The following is a 15,796-nucleotide window of genomic DNA, read 5'->3' as shown; positions in this document are numbered from 1 at the left end:
TACCATATGACCCAGCAATCCCACTATTGGGCATATACCCTGAGAAAACCATAATTCAAAAAGAGTCATGTACCAAAATGTTCATAGCAGCCCTGTTTACAATAGCCCGGAGATGGAAACAACCTAAGTGTCCATCATCGGATGAATAGATGAAGATGTGGCACATATATACAATGGAATATTACTCAGCCATAAAAAGAAAAGAAATTGAGCTATTTGTAATGAGGTGGATAGACGTAGAGTCTGTCATACAGAGTGAAGTAAGTCAGAAAGAGAAAGACAAATACCGTATGCCAACACATATATATGGAATTTAAGAAGAAAAAAAAAAGTCATGAAGAACCGAGGGGTTAAGACAGAAATAAAGACACAGACCTACTTGAGAATGGACTTGAGGATATGGGGGGGTGGGGAAGGGTAAGCTGTGACAAAGCGAAAGAGAGGCATGGACATATATACACTACCAAACGTAAGGTAGATAGCTAGTGGGAAGCAGTCGCATAGCACAGGGAGATCAGCTCGGTGCTTTGTGACCGCCTGGAGGGGTGGGATAAGGAGGGTGGGAGGGGATATGGGAACATATGTATATGTATAATTGATTCATTTTGTTTTAAAGCAGAACCTAACACACCATTGTTAAGCAATTATACTCCAATAAAGATGTAAAAAAAAAAAATTTTCATTCCCCTGAAAATCATCTTGCAAAGCAACAGGTTTTGGAAAATTCTGGTATGCAAGCTTACAATTTACAAATTTCTCTAGTATACATTAATTCATTTAATTTTCACAAAAATCTTATGAAATTGGCTAAGTAGGTATAACCATCCCCATTTTGAAGATGAGAAATGGGCACTGGCTTCAAAAAAGAGAGTTTTCATGCTAAAAGAGACCTTGCCACTGTTTTTATTTGAAGCCCAAGTTTTCTAATTTCTCACAATTGATGTGTGACTTTCCCAGGATCATCTGTGGTCTGAGTCTAAGATTCCAGACTGTAGATTTTTTTAAAATGCCTCTCTGAATTTGTTCCATGCATACCATAAAAAACACACCAAAAACCTTCTTGTGACTATCCACATTTTGAATGCACCAAAGCTCTGCCAAAATGATATAGTTGAAACAATTGATGATTGACTGAACACTGAAAAGTTCTTCATAACACCAAAATTTTATTTGGTGAGGCAGGTGGCATTTTTCATTCCATTTTGCAGATTAAAACATATCAAGAAGTATTTAAATAATCTGCCCAGAATCAAATTTTTTTCTCAAATTAGAAACAAAAAAAGTTAAAAATTTTAAAAGACCCAAATGGAGTTTAAATTGTGTTTTATAAATTACATAGGAAAACAGGACCTCTGTGTGAAATTCCTCATACTAAAAATCTAAACTATTTAATTGGTATAAAATGTCAATGATTTCTTCACTAAGTTAATGAAGAGGTAAATGCTAATCATCTAAAGCAAATAGTGAACCTAAAATTTCAGATAGATATTTAAACATGAGACAACAGCTACCCTACTTACTAGTCAAAAGAAACAGAAGATATTACATAGATGTTCAAACAAAAATATCCATAAGAAAAAGAAGACTGTCATTATTATTATGCCATTGAACAGTACACTAATCCATTCTACAAATAAATGTGTTCTTAACAAACGCCCATTACTTCTAAAATTTAATTTAGTTTACTTATAAATATAAATGTCATAAAGGGAATTTAAAATTTTTAATGATAGACAAGAGTATAAAATAAATATTTCTTCCTCCCTCCCTCCCTCTCCCCAGTCCCACTTCCTATTTCTGCACCCCAGAGATAATCACTGTTAACTTTCTTGTATACCTTCCAGGAAAATTTGAAGTATATTTATATTCTTTGTTTTTAGGCAAATACCATCTGAAATATTTATAGCCACACTATTTTGATTCATTTTTTTCTTGACATCTTTTCATATCATCTATACAAATCTTTTGTATTCTTTTAATGGTAGCTGAGTGTTCCAGTGAATGTGTGCAACCATGTAATCAGTGGTTGGCAAATTTTTTTCTGCAAAGGGTCATATTGTAAATATTTCAGTCTTTGTGAGCTATGTGGTCTCTTTCACAACTACTCAACTCTGCAAAAGGCAACACCCGATTGATGTGTGTAATTGTACTCCAACTACACTTTACAGAAACAGGCTGCAGGCTGGCTTTGGCTTGCAGGTCATAGTTTGCTGACCCCTGATTTGTACAATCAGCCATGGAGTGGTGGATATGGTTATTTCCTGTTGTTGCTGTTATGAACACTGCTGATATGAAGCTCTATAATGCATATATGCTTGCTTGGTCAAGGTAGAATGAGTCCACTACAGAATATTTAAAATACTGCTTTAAAAATGAGAAGACTATCTTCTATATTCTGCACTTCTTTCCATCAAGTCCATATGGTCTCTCTATGGACAAATGGATATTTTTCTTGTCTGGGCCCTTTTATTTTTTGATCTGGCCTACCCTAATGATGGTTAAGTGAAAAATCCAGAGACTCAAATCTATTATTGTAACTATTGCCTCTTTCCCCTGGTTTGCGTTCTGTGGAGATTAGTGACAGAATATTATCCCTTTGGGAGAGAACTGTCTAACTTAAAGGTTACACATAAAGGGAAACACCTGGAGCAAGGCTGAGTGGAGATTGAATGAAATACCTGTCTTTTTCTTTTCTTTTTACTTTCTGCCTCTTTAACTTGTTTTTTCTCCTTCTTCTTTTTTTTCCCCCCGAGACTCTTTGTGGCTACTTGAGCTTTAATCAGAATAGTTCCAGACAATAGGAAGTTTCTGGAATCAGCTTTTAGCATTTAATTAAAGACCTCAAAGACATTTCTATCAGCTACTGCAAAGGATAGACAAGTTAACACTTTCAACTACAGGGTTTTTGGGAAAATATCAGAACATCAGATCATGTGTTATCACAGAGGATAGTGGGCACAATTTTTTCCGCTTCCTTGAGTTAAACATTTATATGATCGATGCCTGGCAAGACACTTTCAGGTAGAGTTAAACAGGAGCCTCTGTTCTTGCTCCTCTACAAATGGTCTCATGATCAGCCCCTGCAGACATATGACTTTTAACTCATTTTTGCTTCCTTTATCCCTGAAAGGCTCATAGGGGATGTCATTACTAGCTAGAGCACTTTTATTTCCCCTTTTCACTACAGCTTGAAAAAATAAAGTCCTTGCGTCCTTTATTCACCATCATCCCATCAGACTTTTAGGCTGAGGTTTTTGAACAAGTATCTTTGTGCTTAAAATTTATTGAGTTTATAACTAAATGCCTCACCAATAGAGGGGAACACTCACCATCTGAAGAAGGTCCCAAATGACCCATAAAGATTTAGTACTGATATGACAGTTAATATTAACCTGGGTCTGAAATTTACCTTGAAAAATTAAATCCAGTCAGGTTCATTTGATTCAGGCAATGTCATGGTGTGCATGGTTGTGCCTTTTGTAATGAACTAACTTATCTTAACCAGTGTTATCTGGCACATCTCACCTATGAAAGAAGGTTAAAACCCCTTTTAGTGTTCATCCACGTTAAGTCCCTCCCACCTATCTGGAGAATATCTGCCTTTTCTCGCTAGTGTCTCACTCCCTTTTCATAGTAAGTTTATGAAGCCCAGAGGTGTTTATTCAAACAAAGAAGGTCAGTCCTGGTTACGAGTGATTCAGAGAAAAAACATCAGAAAGTCTCATCAGTCCCCTTAATTGTATTTGCTACCGTTGCTACCAAAAATCACGGAGTCCGGTACTACTTTAGGGATCCAGGCATGGGCTACACAGAAACTAGGTTTTCTGGGGGCAGTTTCTCAGAAGAGACCAGAAAAAGGCAATGTTTCTTTTCCTGGTGTTTTAACTACCTCTGGTCTCCCCACACAAAGCATTACAGGAAATTGGAGAAAGTCTCCCTAGGGGATGGACCCTTTATGTTAAAATCTTGCGATTGTCACCCAAAAGAAATCAAGCAGATATGGGGGTGGGGGAGTAAAATGTGTCTGTCAGGTTAACATAACCAAAAAAACAAAAAGAGGGTGGGCCAGTGTGTATCGCCTGGAGCAGACACCCTGATGAGCTTGCAGTCAGACTTTGCTAACAGTACCTGCAGCTAAAAACACATATGAGCTTCTTCAGAAAACCACAGAAGGGCTTTTTGGATAAGTCCCTATGTTGACCCAAGAAATCAGTTTTGGATTTGGACTGGAAACATCTAGTTTGACAGTGAATACACACAGACACAGAAATCACTGTTTATTATATAAAATTTTGCTCCACACAAATTGTCACAAAGCAGCTGACCCTGATGTCAGCTGAAACTGGCTGCAGGTGATGAAGCCATCCTTTCCAGCTGCTGTCCACACAGCCTACCTACTGCCGTAGGGGAGAGCCCATAATCAAGGTGTTGACAACAGCGTATCACCCTCAGGGCTATCGAGGGATGCAGGCATTGCCAGGCTTCAGGAAAGGTAAAAATATTTGACTAAGGTAACCTGTGATAAAAGGATGCTATTTTTGCCTCACTCTGTGACACACACACACACACACACACACACACACACACACACACACCACCCCCCACCCCCCCCAGATCTCTTTATGATGCCAGGAATGTTGTGATTTGGACTGGCTCTCTAGAACCCCTTGAAGGCCTACATTACCAGTTCAGAATCCAGAACATGGCTTTCCTTCCAGTCAGTTTCATCTCAGGGCTAGTCCAGGCAGGGCCACTCCAGTATATCAGATAGAGTTTAATAACTTTCAAACTTACAGGAAAATTATCAAAACCTAGAGTACCATGTCCCTGGAAGGCTCTTTGATCCCTTGACAAAGTTGCCCATCTCTTCCCCAGCAACTTTTAAAATGGGGATAGGAAATAAAAGGTCCAGAACTGTCAGAGGTAGGATCCTTACCTTACAGCTACATTATCAAAAGGACCCACTCAAGTGGTCTCCCCCCCCTCCCAAAAACAGGTCTTCTCCAGAGTGCCCTGCATGTCCTGCTCTCTAGGAACGTTTATGACAAGATCTCTTATTAAATACATATCTATTTTTAAAGTTCCACATCTCCGATATCCCATTACACCATGAAGTAGTGTAGAGTTTTAGTTTGAGCACATACCTTATAATACATGAATTAAGCTAGCAGAGCAGAAACTAAAATTTCTACCACTGAATTGGTTCATCATTCATATTGAGTCAACAGTACACAGCTAACAACTGTAAGGTATTTGTTTTGGAAAGACTGAGAGAGTAAATATATGCTTTCTGCTTTCTATGGAAAATTTAAATAATGGATTTCTCAATTTTCTTCTGACCAGTAATCTCAGCAGTCATCAGGTATATTCCCCTCCTGCTAATCCTCATCAAGACCTTGAGTCCCCTGGGTAGCATCTCCGACAAGAGTCCCCCCAGTGAGAGCCTGGATCATTGTAAGCATCCATGTTCAAAAGCTTCTCTTACCTTGAGCCCAAATATGCCCCTTATCGATATCTACATTGGTCCTTGTCTTCACTTTTGGGTTCACTCAAAGTAAGTCTAATCTCACTCTCAGTCCACAGCCATTTGAGTATTGGCCGGCAGCTCCCAGGTTCTTCAAAAGCTTTCCTCCTCCAGGTTGAAAATCTCTGATTGTTTCAACAAATCATCTTATCCTATGGTTTTGAGTGACTCCACCACTATTTTTTACTCTTTACCAGTGTTAAAAGATAAACTGAGGTGTATTAAAATTTTTAAGAGTGTATTTGAGCAAAGATTAATTCAAATAAGGCAGTACCAAACTGGAAGTGGTTAGAAGCACAGGAGCCAGGGGATATACTTATACAGAGAAACTGCAGAAGCAAAGAAAAGAAATTATTTGATTGGCTGTAGCTTAAAGCCTAGTTGGCTATTTGTGATTGGTTGTCCTTAGTGTTTTGATTTTGTAACTTTGAGACATTTACAGGCCAGGATTTTGCTTTGCTTACATAAGTCACTGTGCCATTAGAGCCTTAGTTGCAAGAACTATGCTTCTAGGGTACTCCATACGTTGATCATAATAATAATGTTAAAGAGAACAACTGTATGTACCAAATGTATACACGGACTGCTTTGAGTGATTTACATTCCCTAACTCTCTTACCACCTCAGTAACCCTGATACAGTTTGAGTTCTCTGGAAGCAGATGCTGGGACAAAGTTTGAGAAAAGGAGGCAGCAGGGGAGTAAGATGTTTATTAGGGTTCAAAACCCGTAAAAGGGAAATCTGCAAAAGGAAGCACAACTGCACAGAGAGAAAAATTGAATAGTTATGCAGGCCTGATGAAGCCTCAGCCTATCCAGCAGGGGGCTTTGAAGCAACGACTGCCCAGCAAAGTTAGCCAAGTTATCTCTTATGGGGCCAAATGGCTGAACTTTATACAACCTATACACACACTGCTCAGACACTGGATGCAGACTTCCCAGGGAAGGGTGTGACCTCAGGTGAGGTGACTCTGCAGCTGAGGCAGATCCTAAAAGCAGTCCCTGCAGCTGGGCCACAAGTGCTTCCCAGAAGGGGTTTTGGACAGCACACCTCCATATCTGCTCCATATCTGCTGCAAACCTATAAGGCTGACACTTTTACTCTTTCCATTTTACACAAAAGGAAACTGAAGTGAGGCGGGTTAAGAAACTTACCAAGATAATGCAGCTGGTAACTGAAAAATATTGATGACAACATTCACTCTATAGTTAAAATTATAAGTAAATTAAGTGTACTCGCACTGAACAGCTAGTTCACTCGTCTGCACTGTGCCAGGCAAAATGCTCAATATTGGATAAACTCAAACACAGTGAAGGGGGCTTCCCGGGTGGCGCAGTGGTTGAGGGTCCGCCTGCCGATGCAAGGGACACGGGTTCATGCCCCGGTCCAGGAAGATCCCACATGCCGCAGAGCAGCTGGACCCATGAGCCATGGCCGCTGAGCCTGAGCGTCCCGGGTCCGTGCTCCGCAGCGGGAGAGGCCACAACAGTGAGAGGCCCGCATACCGCAAAAGAAACAACAACAAAAAAAAACACAAAAAAACAGTGAAGGGTCTGCAATTGTGCCCTATTTGCAAGCTAACAAATTAGCCTACCCCATTTCATGGTTGTTGGCAGAAGATACAAGACCCTGGGCTCCGAGGAAAAGACCTGACTACTCACAGCACAGCAGGCAGGATGAGCTTCACGTTCACATCAATCTTCCTCCCTTCCTCCACCCAGGTTGATTGCAGGTGATGTGGAAGGAGTCTCAAGTGGAGGCTGCACACACGGCTGGTTTGTGTCACAGCTGAGGAACCTGGAGTTTAGGAAATCCCATCTTTCAAAAGGGGTTGCTAGAAAATCTACTCAACCTTTCCCCCAAGGGAGATATTTTTATTATCCTGCTCAGAAAAACATCTTCTGCCCCTTAAGGGATGTGAGACACAACATGTTCTCAGGCTGTTTGCTATACAAACATCCTTGAAAAGACAGTCCATGACAAAAGTTGATATGAGACATAGAGAAATGCCATGGAAAACTGTCTCCCACAAGATAAAGTGGCATGATTTTGGCCCTCCATGCATCTAGCGAGGAAAACAAAACCAAAATATAATTATAAAACACTATGAGAATTTCTATAATAGGGGTAAGACTAGGAAGCAACAGGAATGTACAGAAGACACCAGTGACTGGTTAATTCTGGGAAAGCATTTACACACTAGGTGATTTTGAGTTGTGTGCTGTTAACCAGTCTGTGAGTTCACTGAGTGTAGCAATCATGCTTTCTCATGATTGGTGTTTAATAAGTTTTCTAGAATTTAATGACATTTGCAGAAAATAGGAAGGAAGGAAGGGTAGGATACCTCATGACCATAAAATTTACCATCATGTGAAGGACATAAACTTTGTGTAATAAAAATTTGAGTCCTAAAGATTTTAAACTTTGGCAGAATGATGGTGATGAAAACATTTGCAAAATAGCTTTAAAAATTCTAATAACCTTTTTTCTCTCATTTCTTTGATATCAAATGACAATGCCCAGTAACTGGAACATCTATACATCATCCTTGACATTCAGAGTAATATATTTGAATAGTTACTGCATTTCAGAATATGTTTTTAGATGAATAATTACAAATATGCAACATGAAACATGCATTTTACCCAGTCTGCTGCATTATCTAGCAGATCATTACAACTTGTTTGCAAGTTGTAGCACTGAATGTGTTACATTCGCTCCACACAATCACATTTTATAAACTCCAAGTTAAATCTGCTGCTTTATCTTATGTTATCCTGTCTTCTATTCTCTGGAACAGAGGTGGCACATAGAGTAGAATCTCTAACTCATGGAGTTTCAGTCTCGGGCATTTCAGAAAACTGAGTAAAGATACTTCTGTTAGACTAGAGAAGGACCAGTGGCACTCATGACATATAATGAGAAATAAGAAATAAAGGAAAAGGAAAAACAGATAAGAAAACTAAAGTCCAAAATCTTTTCTACAAACTTTTTGAACCCCTCTAAGAGTCCTCTAAGGGTATATCTGTAAAAGGCAACACAAAGAATACAAACGCCTGCTCTTAAATCACTCATTACCCTCTTCTTTTAAACATTGAGGAAGAAAACATCCTCTCTTGATATTGCACATACTTTACAGGGCATGTAAAAAGAAGCATCTTCATGTGTGGGCCAATGGCAGGTACTCCATGCACCACTGAAGCTAGTTCATAGCTTTATCCTCCCCTAGTCTTTTCTCTATGTCTGTCTCATTCCCATCAGTGACCAAGCCTAGGCTTCATAAGAAGACAGGTACCCCTGGACATGAGCTCAATTCAATTGGACAAATGCTTATTGCATGTTTATCATACGCAGTACTGTGTTGACTGCAAGCAATTCAAAGACAGATAGGACACAGTCCCTGCGTTTAAGAAGCTTGCTTTCCCACACCCTCCATTTCTTCCACCTACACATTTACTCACATCCATGCCTTTGTTTCCTCTTTCCTTCATTCTGAGCTTGCCTGAAGCCAATCCTTCACCCAGGACTCTGAATTATATCTTTCCCTCACTCCCTTGTTTATGACTCCACCTGATTGCACATTATAAACCTCTTGCTTTTTACTGGCTAGGGTCAAAAGTGGATAGAGGTACAGATGAAACAAGAATGACAGAATGTTGACAAGTTTTGAAACTGGGTGATGAGTTCATGGAGGTTAATTATACCATTTGCTTATTTTGTATATGTTCGAAATTTTCCATTTAAAAGAGTTTTAAAAAGAGATAGACCAACCAGAGAACTGATTGAATACTATAGACTTCTTTTCTCTCACTGACACTGGTCATACTTAATGTAAGTAAACAATTCTTTTCTACATACACCTGTACTGCTCTCCTGTTGTGGCTGTTGTTAATTCTGGGTGTAGAAGGAAATCTGAGAGGAAGCAGGGAGGGTAAATCAACACATACCTAATTACATCTCATTCTTGTTAACTATTCTTTGTTAGCTCTTTGAAGAAAAAAATCAAGTTTTTTAAAATGACATTCATGACTGTTTATAACTTCCCACCTTATCTCACTTATGTCCATCTTTATTTCACTCAATATTTGCTCGTACCATCCAGCATGGACATTATCAACTGCCTGCACCTCAATGAATTTGCCATGAACACTTACACCTTCTTGACCTTACAAATACTAATCTCCTCTGCCTGAAGAGACATCTTCATCCCCCAGGTCTTCCGGTAGTTCTCATTCATCTTGATAATCGTGCTGAAATACTACAGATGTATATTGTCTTGCCAAACCTAACACTCTATTGTACTTGTCTGTTACTCACATGCTTCCTCCACTAGACACGAGCAGCTCCAAGGCTGAGACTGTGCCTTATTTATCTTTCTATTCTCATCACCAGCCTAATGACTGCAACTTAGTAGATGTTAAAACTTTTGGTAAATTAACCAATGAATACATGTAAACCATGTGCTAAAGACATAGTTATATTATATACAAATATAAAGATATCATATCTGATAAAATTAAGAAGCACCAGAAAAACATTTTCCAATGACTCACTTAAATTTTAAAAAATCTTATAGTGCCTAATAAGACACTATTTTAGGGCACAGGGTGATGACTGAAACAGACAACGTCTCTGAGCTCACATGGCTTGCATTCTATTTAGGGCTGACAGACAATTAAAATACAGAATATAGTATCAAGTAGTGATACATGTTATGAAAAAAATTAAGGCAAGATCAGTGTTGGTGGGGAATAATAGACTACATAAGGGAGCGAGTGTAAGCATCTCTGGGGAGGTGATATTTTAGCTGGGACCTGAATGACGAGAGGTGACAAGCCAGTTGTTAATTAGGAAGAAGAACAGGCTGAGCAAAAGAAGCCAACAGTGAAAAGACCCGGGATTGGGAATTTCAGGAACTAGGAATTCTTGTGCCCAAACCTGAAATTCTACCTCCAGAAAGACGTATCCTTTGGGGTCTTACAGGCTTTTCTTCACCATTTTTCTATTAAAAACCAAACACTGCTAGAAGCGGTGACATTTCAAGTAAAGATTAATTAACCATCTGCAGCGAATGAAACAGAGTAGAAGGGGGAAGTGAACTGCAGAGCAGATCCATGAAAGGAAAGACCAGAGGGCACTAAGCCTTGCCTGTGTCACTCTGTACCTACCTTGATCCTGGACAGAGATGGGCCATGTTGAGATAACCTATGTACAGGCGAGAGGGAAACAAGGCGGCACTGCTGCCTCCTCTCCCAGTTGTGCGCAGCCTGTCTCCTCCATCCACTTTGCATCCTCTAAACAACCAGGGTCGGTGACAGCAGGGACGGGTAAACTCTGAGAGGCCATCAGTCACTGTAAAGAAAATAGAAGAATCAATTGTGTTTGACTTTGAGCAAATGACCCTGCTATGGCAAGACAGAAATATGTGGCGCTTAGGAGTCCAAGGGGCTGTTAGGTTCAGAGCAGTGACTTTGCCACTGATACCTCTTAGCAGTGGCAGTAACTAACAGAATGGTCAATAATAAAGGCTCAGGGGGCCAAGATCACTGATCCTGTAAAAAGAAGAAAATCTGATGTCCTTTCAGACACTTGGAAAAATCAACAGAGCAGCAAGAGCCAAATAAAGAAGTCAACAGCTCTACCCAACAGCAGAGATGCAGGGACATCAACCAGGAATATGTGTCACAGGAGGAAAGTAACTTATTGTGCACACAGGTGCAATGGTCAGATTAAGCTTTCTATTCATTTTGTTAACAGAAACACCCTCAACACCTATTGTTCCACCAATACAAAGTATTATGCCCAAAGTGCATTCTGTCTACCTCATTTCATTTAATCCTGACAAGCTCTTACTCTATCATGCATAGTTTGTACATAAAGAAACTGAGGCTCAGAGCCACATTCACAAGTGGTGGAGCAAAGGTTTTTTTTTTTAAATCGACATATAGTTGATATACGATATTATATTAGTTTCAAGTGTACAACATAGTGATTTGACATTAATATACATTACGAATTGATTGCCACAATAAGTCTTTTATTTATTTGGGCCCTCTCTCTTTTTTTCTTGATAAGTCTGGCTAAGGGCTTATCAATCTTTTCAAAGAATCAGCTCTTAGTTTTATTGATCTTGTCTATTGATTTTTTTGGTCTCTATTTTATTTATCTCCACGCTGATCTTTGTTATTTCCTTCCTTCTACTAATCTTGGGCTTTGTTTGTTCTTTCTTTCTGGTTTCTTTAGGTGTAAGGTTAGGTTATTTGATACTTTTCTTGTTTCCTGAAGTAGGGCTGTATCACTATAAACTTTCCTCTTAGAACTGCTTCTGCCATGTTCCATGGATTTTGGAATGGAAAATGGAGTGGAAAAACATTTTGGATATGTTTTGTTAACTTACTTGAAGAAACTGTAAATTACCATTAGTCTCCTGTAGACATTAGCTGGAGAGTAAATTCAATCTCAATGAATTAGTCAGAGAAACACACTTTAACTATAACTTTGGCTGTGAAGAACAAATTCACTTTACAGGGAAGAATGTATTTCTAATGGTCAGGGATTCTGTGGAATTCAAATCAATGTCACTTTATGGGTTTTTTTTTTAATTGTTCTATATTTTAGGAAACACATGGAGTTTTAGCCTTCAGAAGTGTAAAACACTTATGGACTTGAATTTTTTAAATGTTTATTATTTTTTATAAGTTGTTTTCCAAAGAAAAGCATAATTTCAGAAGTGCTTTGTATATGCTGGCTTCCTAACAATTTCCAACCTTTTTCCTACTATGGATAAAGGAAAGAACAATAAATCTGCATTTGTACAGTGAACAAAAAAAGTGGTATCTATACATACCACTTATTACCTATGTGACATTAGACAAACTAGTTAATCTCACTGTGTTTCTGCTTCCTCCTCTATAAAATGAGAGTATTAGTACCTCATAGTAATTAAAGCAGTATTTAAAGCCAGTCCCATAGTGAGAGCTCAGTAAAAATTGCTATTATAGTTATATTTCTTTCCCCTCTCATGCCTAATAAGCACTGGTTGACTGGATCATCCACTTTGCCAAATCCTTCTTTTCTTGCTTCTCTCTTCTGCACCAGTCCCCTTAAAATCTCCCCATAACCTTGCCCTCAGCAACAACCCACTCACTTCTTTTTTTAAAAAAAGATAGATTTTTTTTAATTAATTAATTTATTTTTGGCTGTGTTGGGTCTTTGTTGTTTCCTGACTCCAGTAACCATTTGAGTTTGAAATCCCTGTGCGTACTCATCATCAAAGATCTCTATAAAGCTAGGAATCACCGCCCTTGTTAGTATTTTGTTGAGCTTTCACAGTGTGGAAATCACCCTGCTGGACTCCATAGGGCTTGGGTACTAAGGTGAGAACTGTGACAAGGTGGAGTGCTCACACCCCATCTCAGGGCAGGACTGCTACTCTGCACCAACTGATGCTTCCTGTGCAAGAATGCAAGCCTAAAGCTGCCAGATACTCCAGGGAAGCAGGAAATAGCCTGTAAATATTGACAACTAATTTAATTTTTAAAAATCTTCAGGCAGATAAAAAAACAATCAGAAGTTGAGTTGTAGGCCCTCAACTTGCAACCTCTTACCATAAAAGGTCCATGTGCTTGACTTGACACAGGATAAAGTTATTTATTGTCTCAGTACCTCTATTTCTCTAACCATAAAATGAAGATAATACCTTCCTAATGGGAGTGTTTGGAGGATTAAATGTATTACTTACTACGTGGTAAGCACTTGGACTATTTGGCACATAATAAGTATTGTTATTCAAAATTATATTTTAACACATTTTCCTAGATCCTTCTGAATGAACTATGTAGTATGTAAGTCCCATGTTTGATTGTATAATCTCAATAAAATACCTCTCAAGCTGGGGCTTCCCTGGTGGCGGAGTGGTTGAGAGTCCGCCTGCCGATGCAGGGGACACGGGTTCGTGCCCTGGTCCGGGAAGATCCCACATGCCGCGGAGCGGCTGGGTCCCTGAGCCATGGCCGCTGAGCCTGCACGTCCAGAGCCTGTGCTCCGCAAAGGGAGAGGCCACAACAGTGAGAGGCCCACGTACTGCAAAAAAAAAGACAAGGTTTGTTAAGACAATGAACAACCTCTGCCTGTTAAGCAGTCTTTAGTTGCAGTATTCAGTTTGTTATCTTTCAAGCTGATTTGCAGAGTTTCACTATAGACATCGCACTCAGTACCACTTAAGGACACATTTTAAAATTGGATCTAGCTAAAGTAAAAATCCTTGAAAAAATAGGAATCCACACTTGAGAGTCCATTCTAAACCATGGGTGTTCAAACATAATAGCCCTTTATTTCTCAAAGTGTGGTGCTGGCGGGGAAGCATCAGCATTTTCTGGGGACTTGTTAGAAACACAGAATCTTGGGTCTCACCAAGACCTACTGAGGTAGAATGTTCACTCCCAGGGGATCCATGTGCACAATAAAACTTGAGAAACACAACTAAGTAAGTTATCCCTATAATGTCCTAGAATTTGTGTGTGTTCAGGGAAAGGGATAGGAAGGAAGATAGAAGAATCTCACCTTCAAAATTACAGGGAGGGTTTTTGCTGTTTGATAACCCACTCGAGGAAGAAAAAAATGTCAAAAGCCAGCCCTCACCATCTGTTCAATTATAGACATCTAACGATTCCAAACATTCCAAAGAAACCTAAAGGTTTATCGTAGACTCAGGCCCAATTTGCTGGAAGTTGCTTTAAGCTGAGACTCTGGCTGGGATATTGACATCCTTCAGCCTGGCTGCTGGGACCTGCTGTTTATCCCTCCAAGGAGAGGAAGTAAGTACAATGCTTTGTTGGTGTGGCAGCAAAATCAGAGAAAGGTGCTAAGCTCAATTTGCCTGGAAGTATCACTGACAGCCTTGCTCATTCCTAAGGGATGACAGAAACAGGTAGATAAGTCATACTTTTTCAAAAATGAAGAAAGGAAGGAATGAGGGGGAAAGAGGATGAGAAGTAGGGGAAAGGAATGAAGGAAGAAAGGAAATAAAAATCATTGTCAGGATATTTACTTGCCTCTCCCATTTCCATCATTCTCTTTTTTTCTAGCTGTTGAAAAGTCAGTGCTTCTATAATCCATCCTGGACTAATCATAAAGCAAGAGAGGCATTCTGCCAAAGAACCTCTTGGAAGTAGGTGAGGAGAGACACAGGGCTTTATTTATGAGCTGGAGACCCACCTCATATGTAGGAGAATTCAGCCACGCTTATTCCTCTTCCTGTGTAAATCCTAGGCAGGCAGACACTATTCATTTATGAGGTTGTTCACTTCCAGCCTTATACGTTCAGGCAAAGAAGGGATGGGTGTTGGGCCACAGTTTGGTTTCCGTTCCCTGACAATTCCCTCACTGTCCTGTCAGCATGGCTGCATATCAGTGAATACTCTCAACAGACTACACAGCATGTGACCAGCCATCAACACAGCCCAGTGGCTCTTACTGTAAGGAAAATGCTAAAATCCGCTCTTTAGAAGAAATAGGTTATAAAATCAGCTCACGATGTTTTAAAAATTTCTTACATTTTCCTCTACATCCTCTGTTTTTGTAGATAATACAGATATTCCTAAAAAATAGCATGTGTGTGCACACACACTCCTTGTCTGAAGAAATCTCTCAGAGAAGAGTTTGTAAAAATATAAGTTTGCTAGTAACTCAACCAGCAATGGTGTATACAGGCTACAGCTCATTGGTTTAATTCTTCAAGTTCTTCAGGTTTCATAGCACTCAACAAATATTTTCAAATATCTTCTATGAGTCTAGCACCCTGCTAGTTAACCCAAACCCTCATAATCCTTCTGGGAAGAAAGAATTAATTAGCTATGTTAATTGTATGTTATTATTTGATCAGTATAGGAGTCCCTCTGTATAAAACTAGTTCAGTATGGAGCACATACAAATACTAAAAACTAAAAGCATAACACATTCTAGTTGAGAGTCATTTTTCTTTTAATAATTGAGCCTTCCGGAACATTTCCACAGAAGGCATTGTCTCTGTACCATAAGTCATGTAAATTGAAGGAAAGATTTTTCAGCTGAACAGGGCCCTGGCATTCAAGAAAGTCAAGATTCTGGGAGTTAGAGAGCAGAATGTCAAAGTCTCCAGAGAACCTTGTTGTACATGAACCATCGTTTCATCCATCATTTTTTTTTTTTTTTTTTTTTTTTTTTTTTGCGGTGCGCGGGCCTCTCACTGTTGTGGCCTCTCCCGTTGCGGAGCACAGGCTCTGGACGCACAGG

At 39.4% G+C, this 15,796-nt stretch overlaps 1 protein-coding gene across 2 annotated transcripts in view; it reads right to left on the bottom strand.

Annotated features, from left to right (window-relative positions):
* The window catches only part of LOC308614410 (uncharacterized protein), a 228,008-nt gene that overhangs the window by 100,649 nt on the left and 111,563 nt on the right, over positions 1 to 15,796 (bottom strand). For both annotated transcript variants that reach the window (XR_014015385.1, XM_081228833.1), the window contains exons 4-5: positions 10,693 to 10,876; positions 7,186 to 7,321 (exon numbers count right to left, since the gene is read on the bottom strand). Coding sequence is in view for 1 of the 2 variants with exons in the window: in XM_081228833.1 (XP_081084959.1) it covers positions 7,219 to 7,321; positions 10,693 to 10,876 (287 nt within the window). In the remaining variant the exon portion in view is untranslated. The remainder of the gene's footprint in view (positions 1 to 7,185; positions 7,322 to 10,692; positions 10,877 to 15,796) is intronic.

Source organism: Mesoplodon bidens, assembly GCF_964165515.1.
Source record: "Mesoplodon bidens genome assembly, chromosome: 3".
Lineage (NCBI taxonomy): Eukaryota > Metazoa > Chordata > Mammalia > Artiodactyla > Ziphiidae > Mesoplodon > Mesoplodon bidens.
The sequence above is the reverse complement of the archived record's forward strand: the minus strand, read 5'-3'. Positions and strand labels throughout refer to the sequence as shown.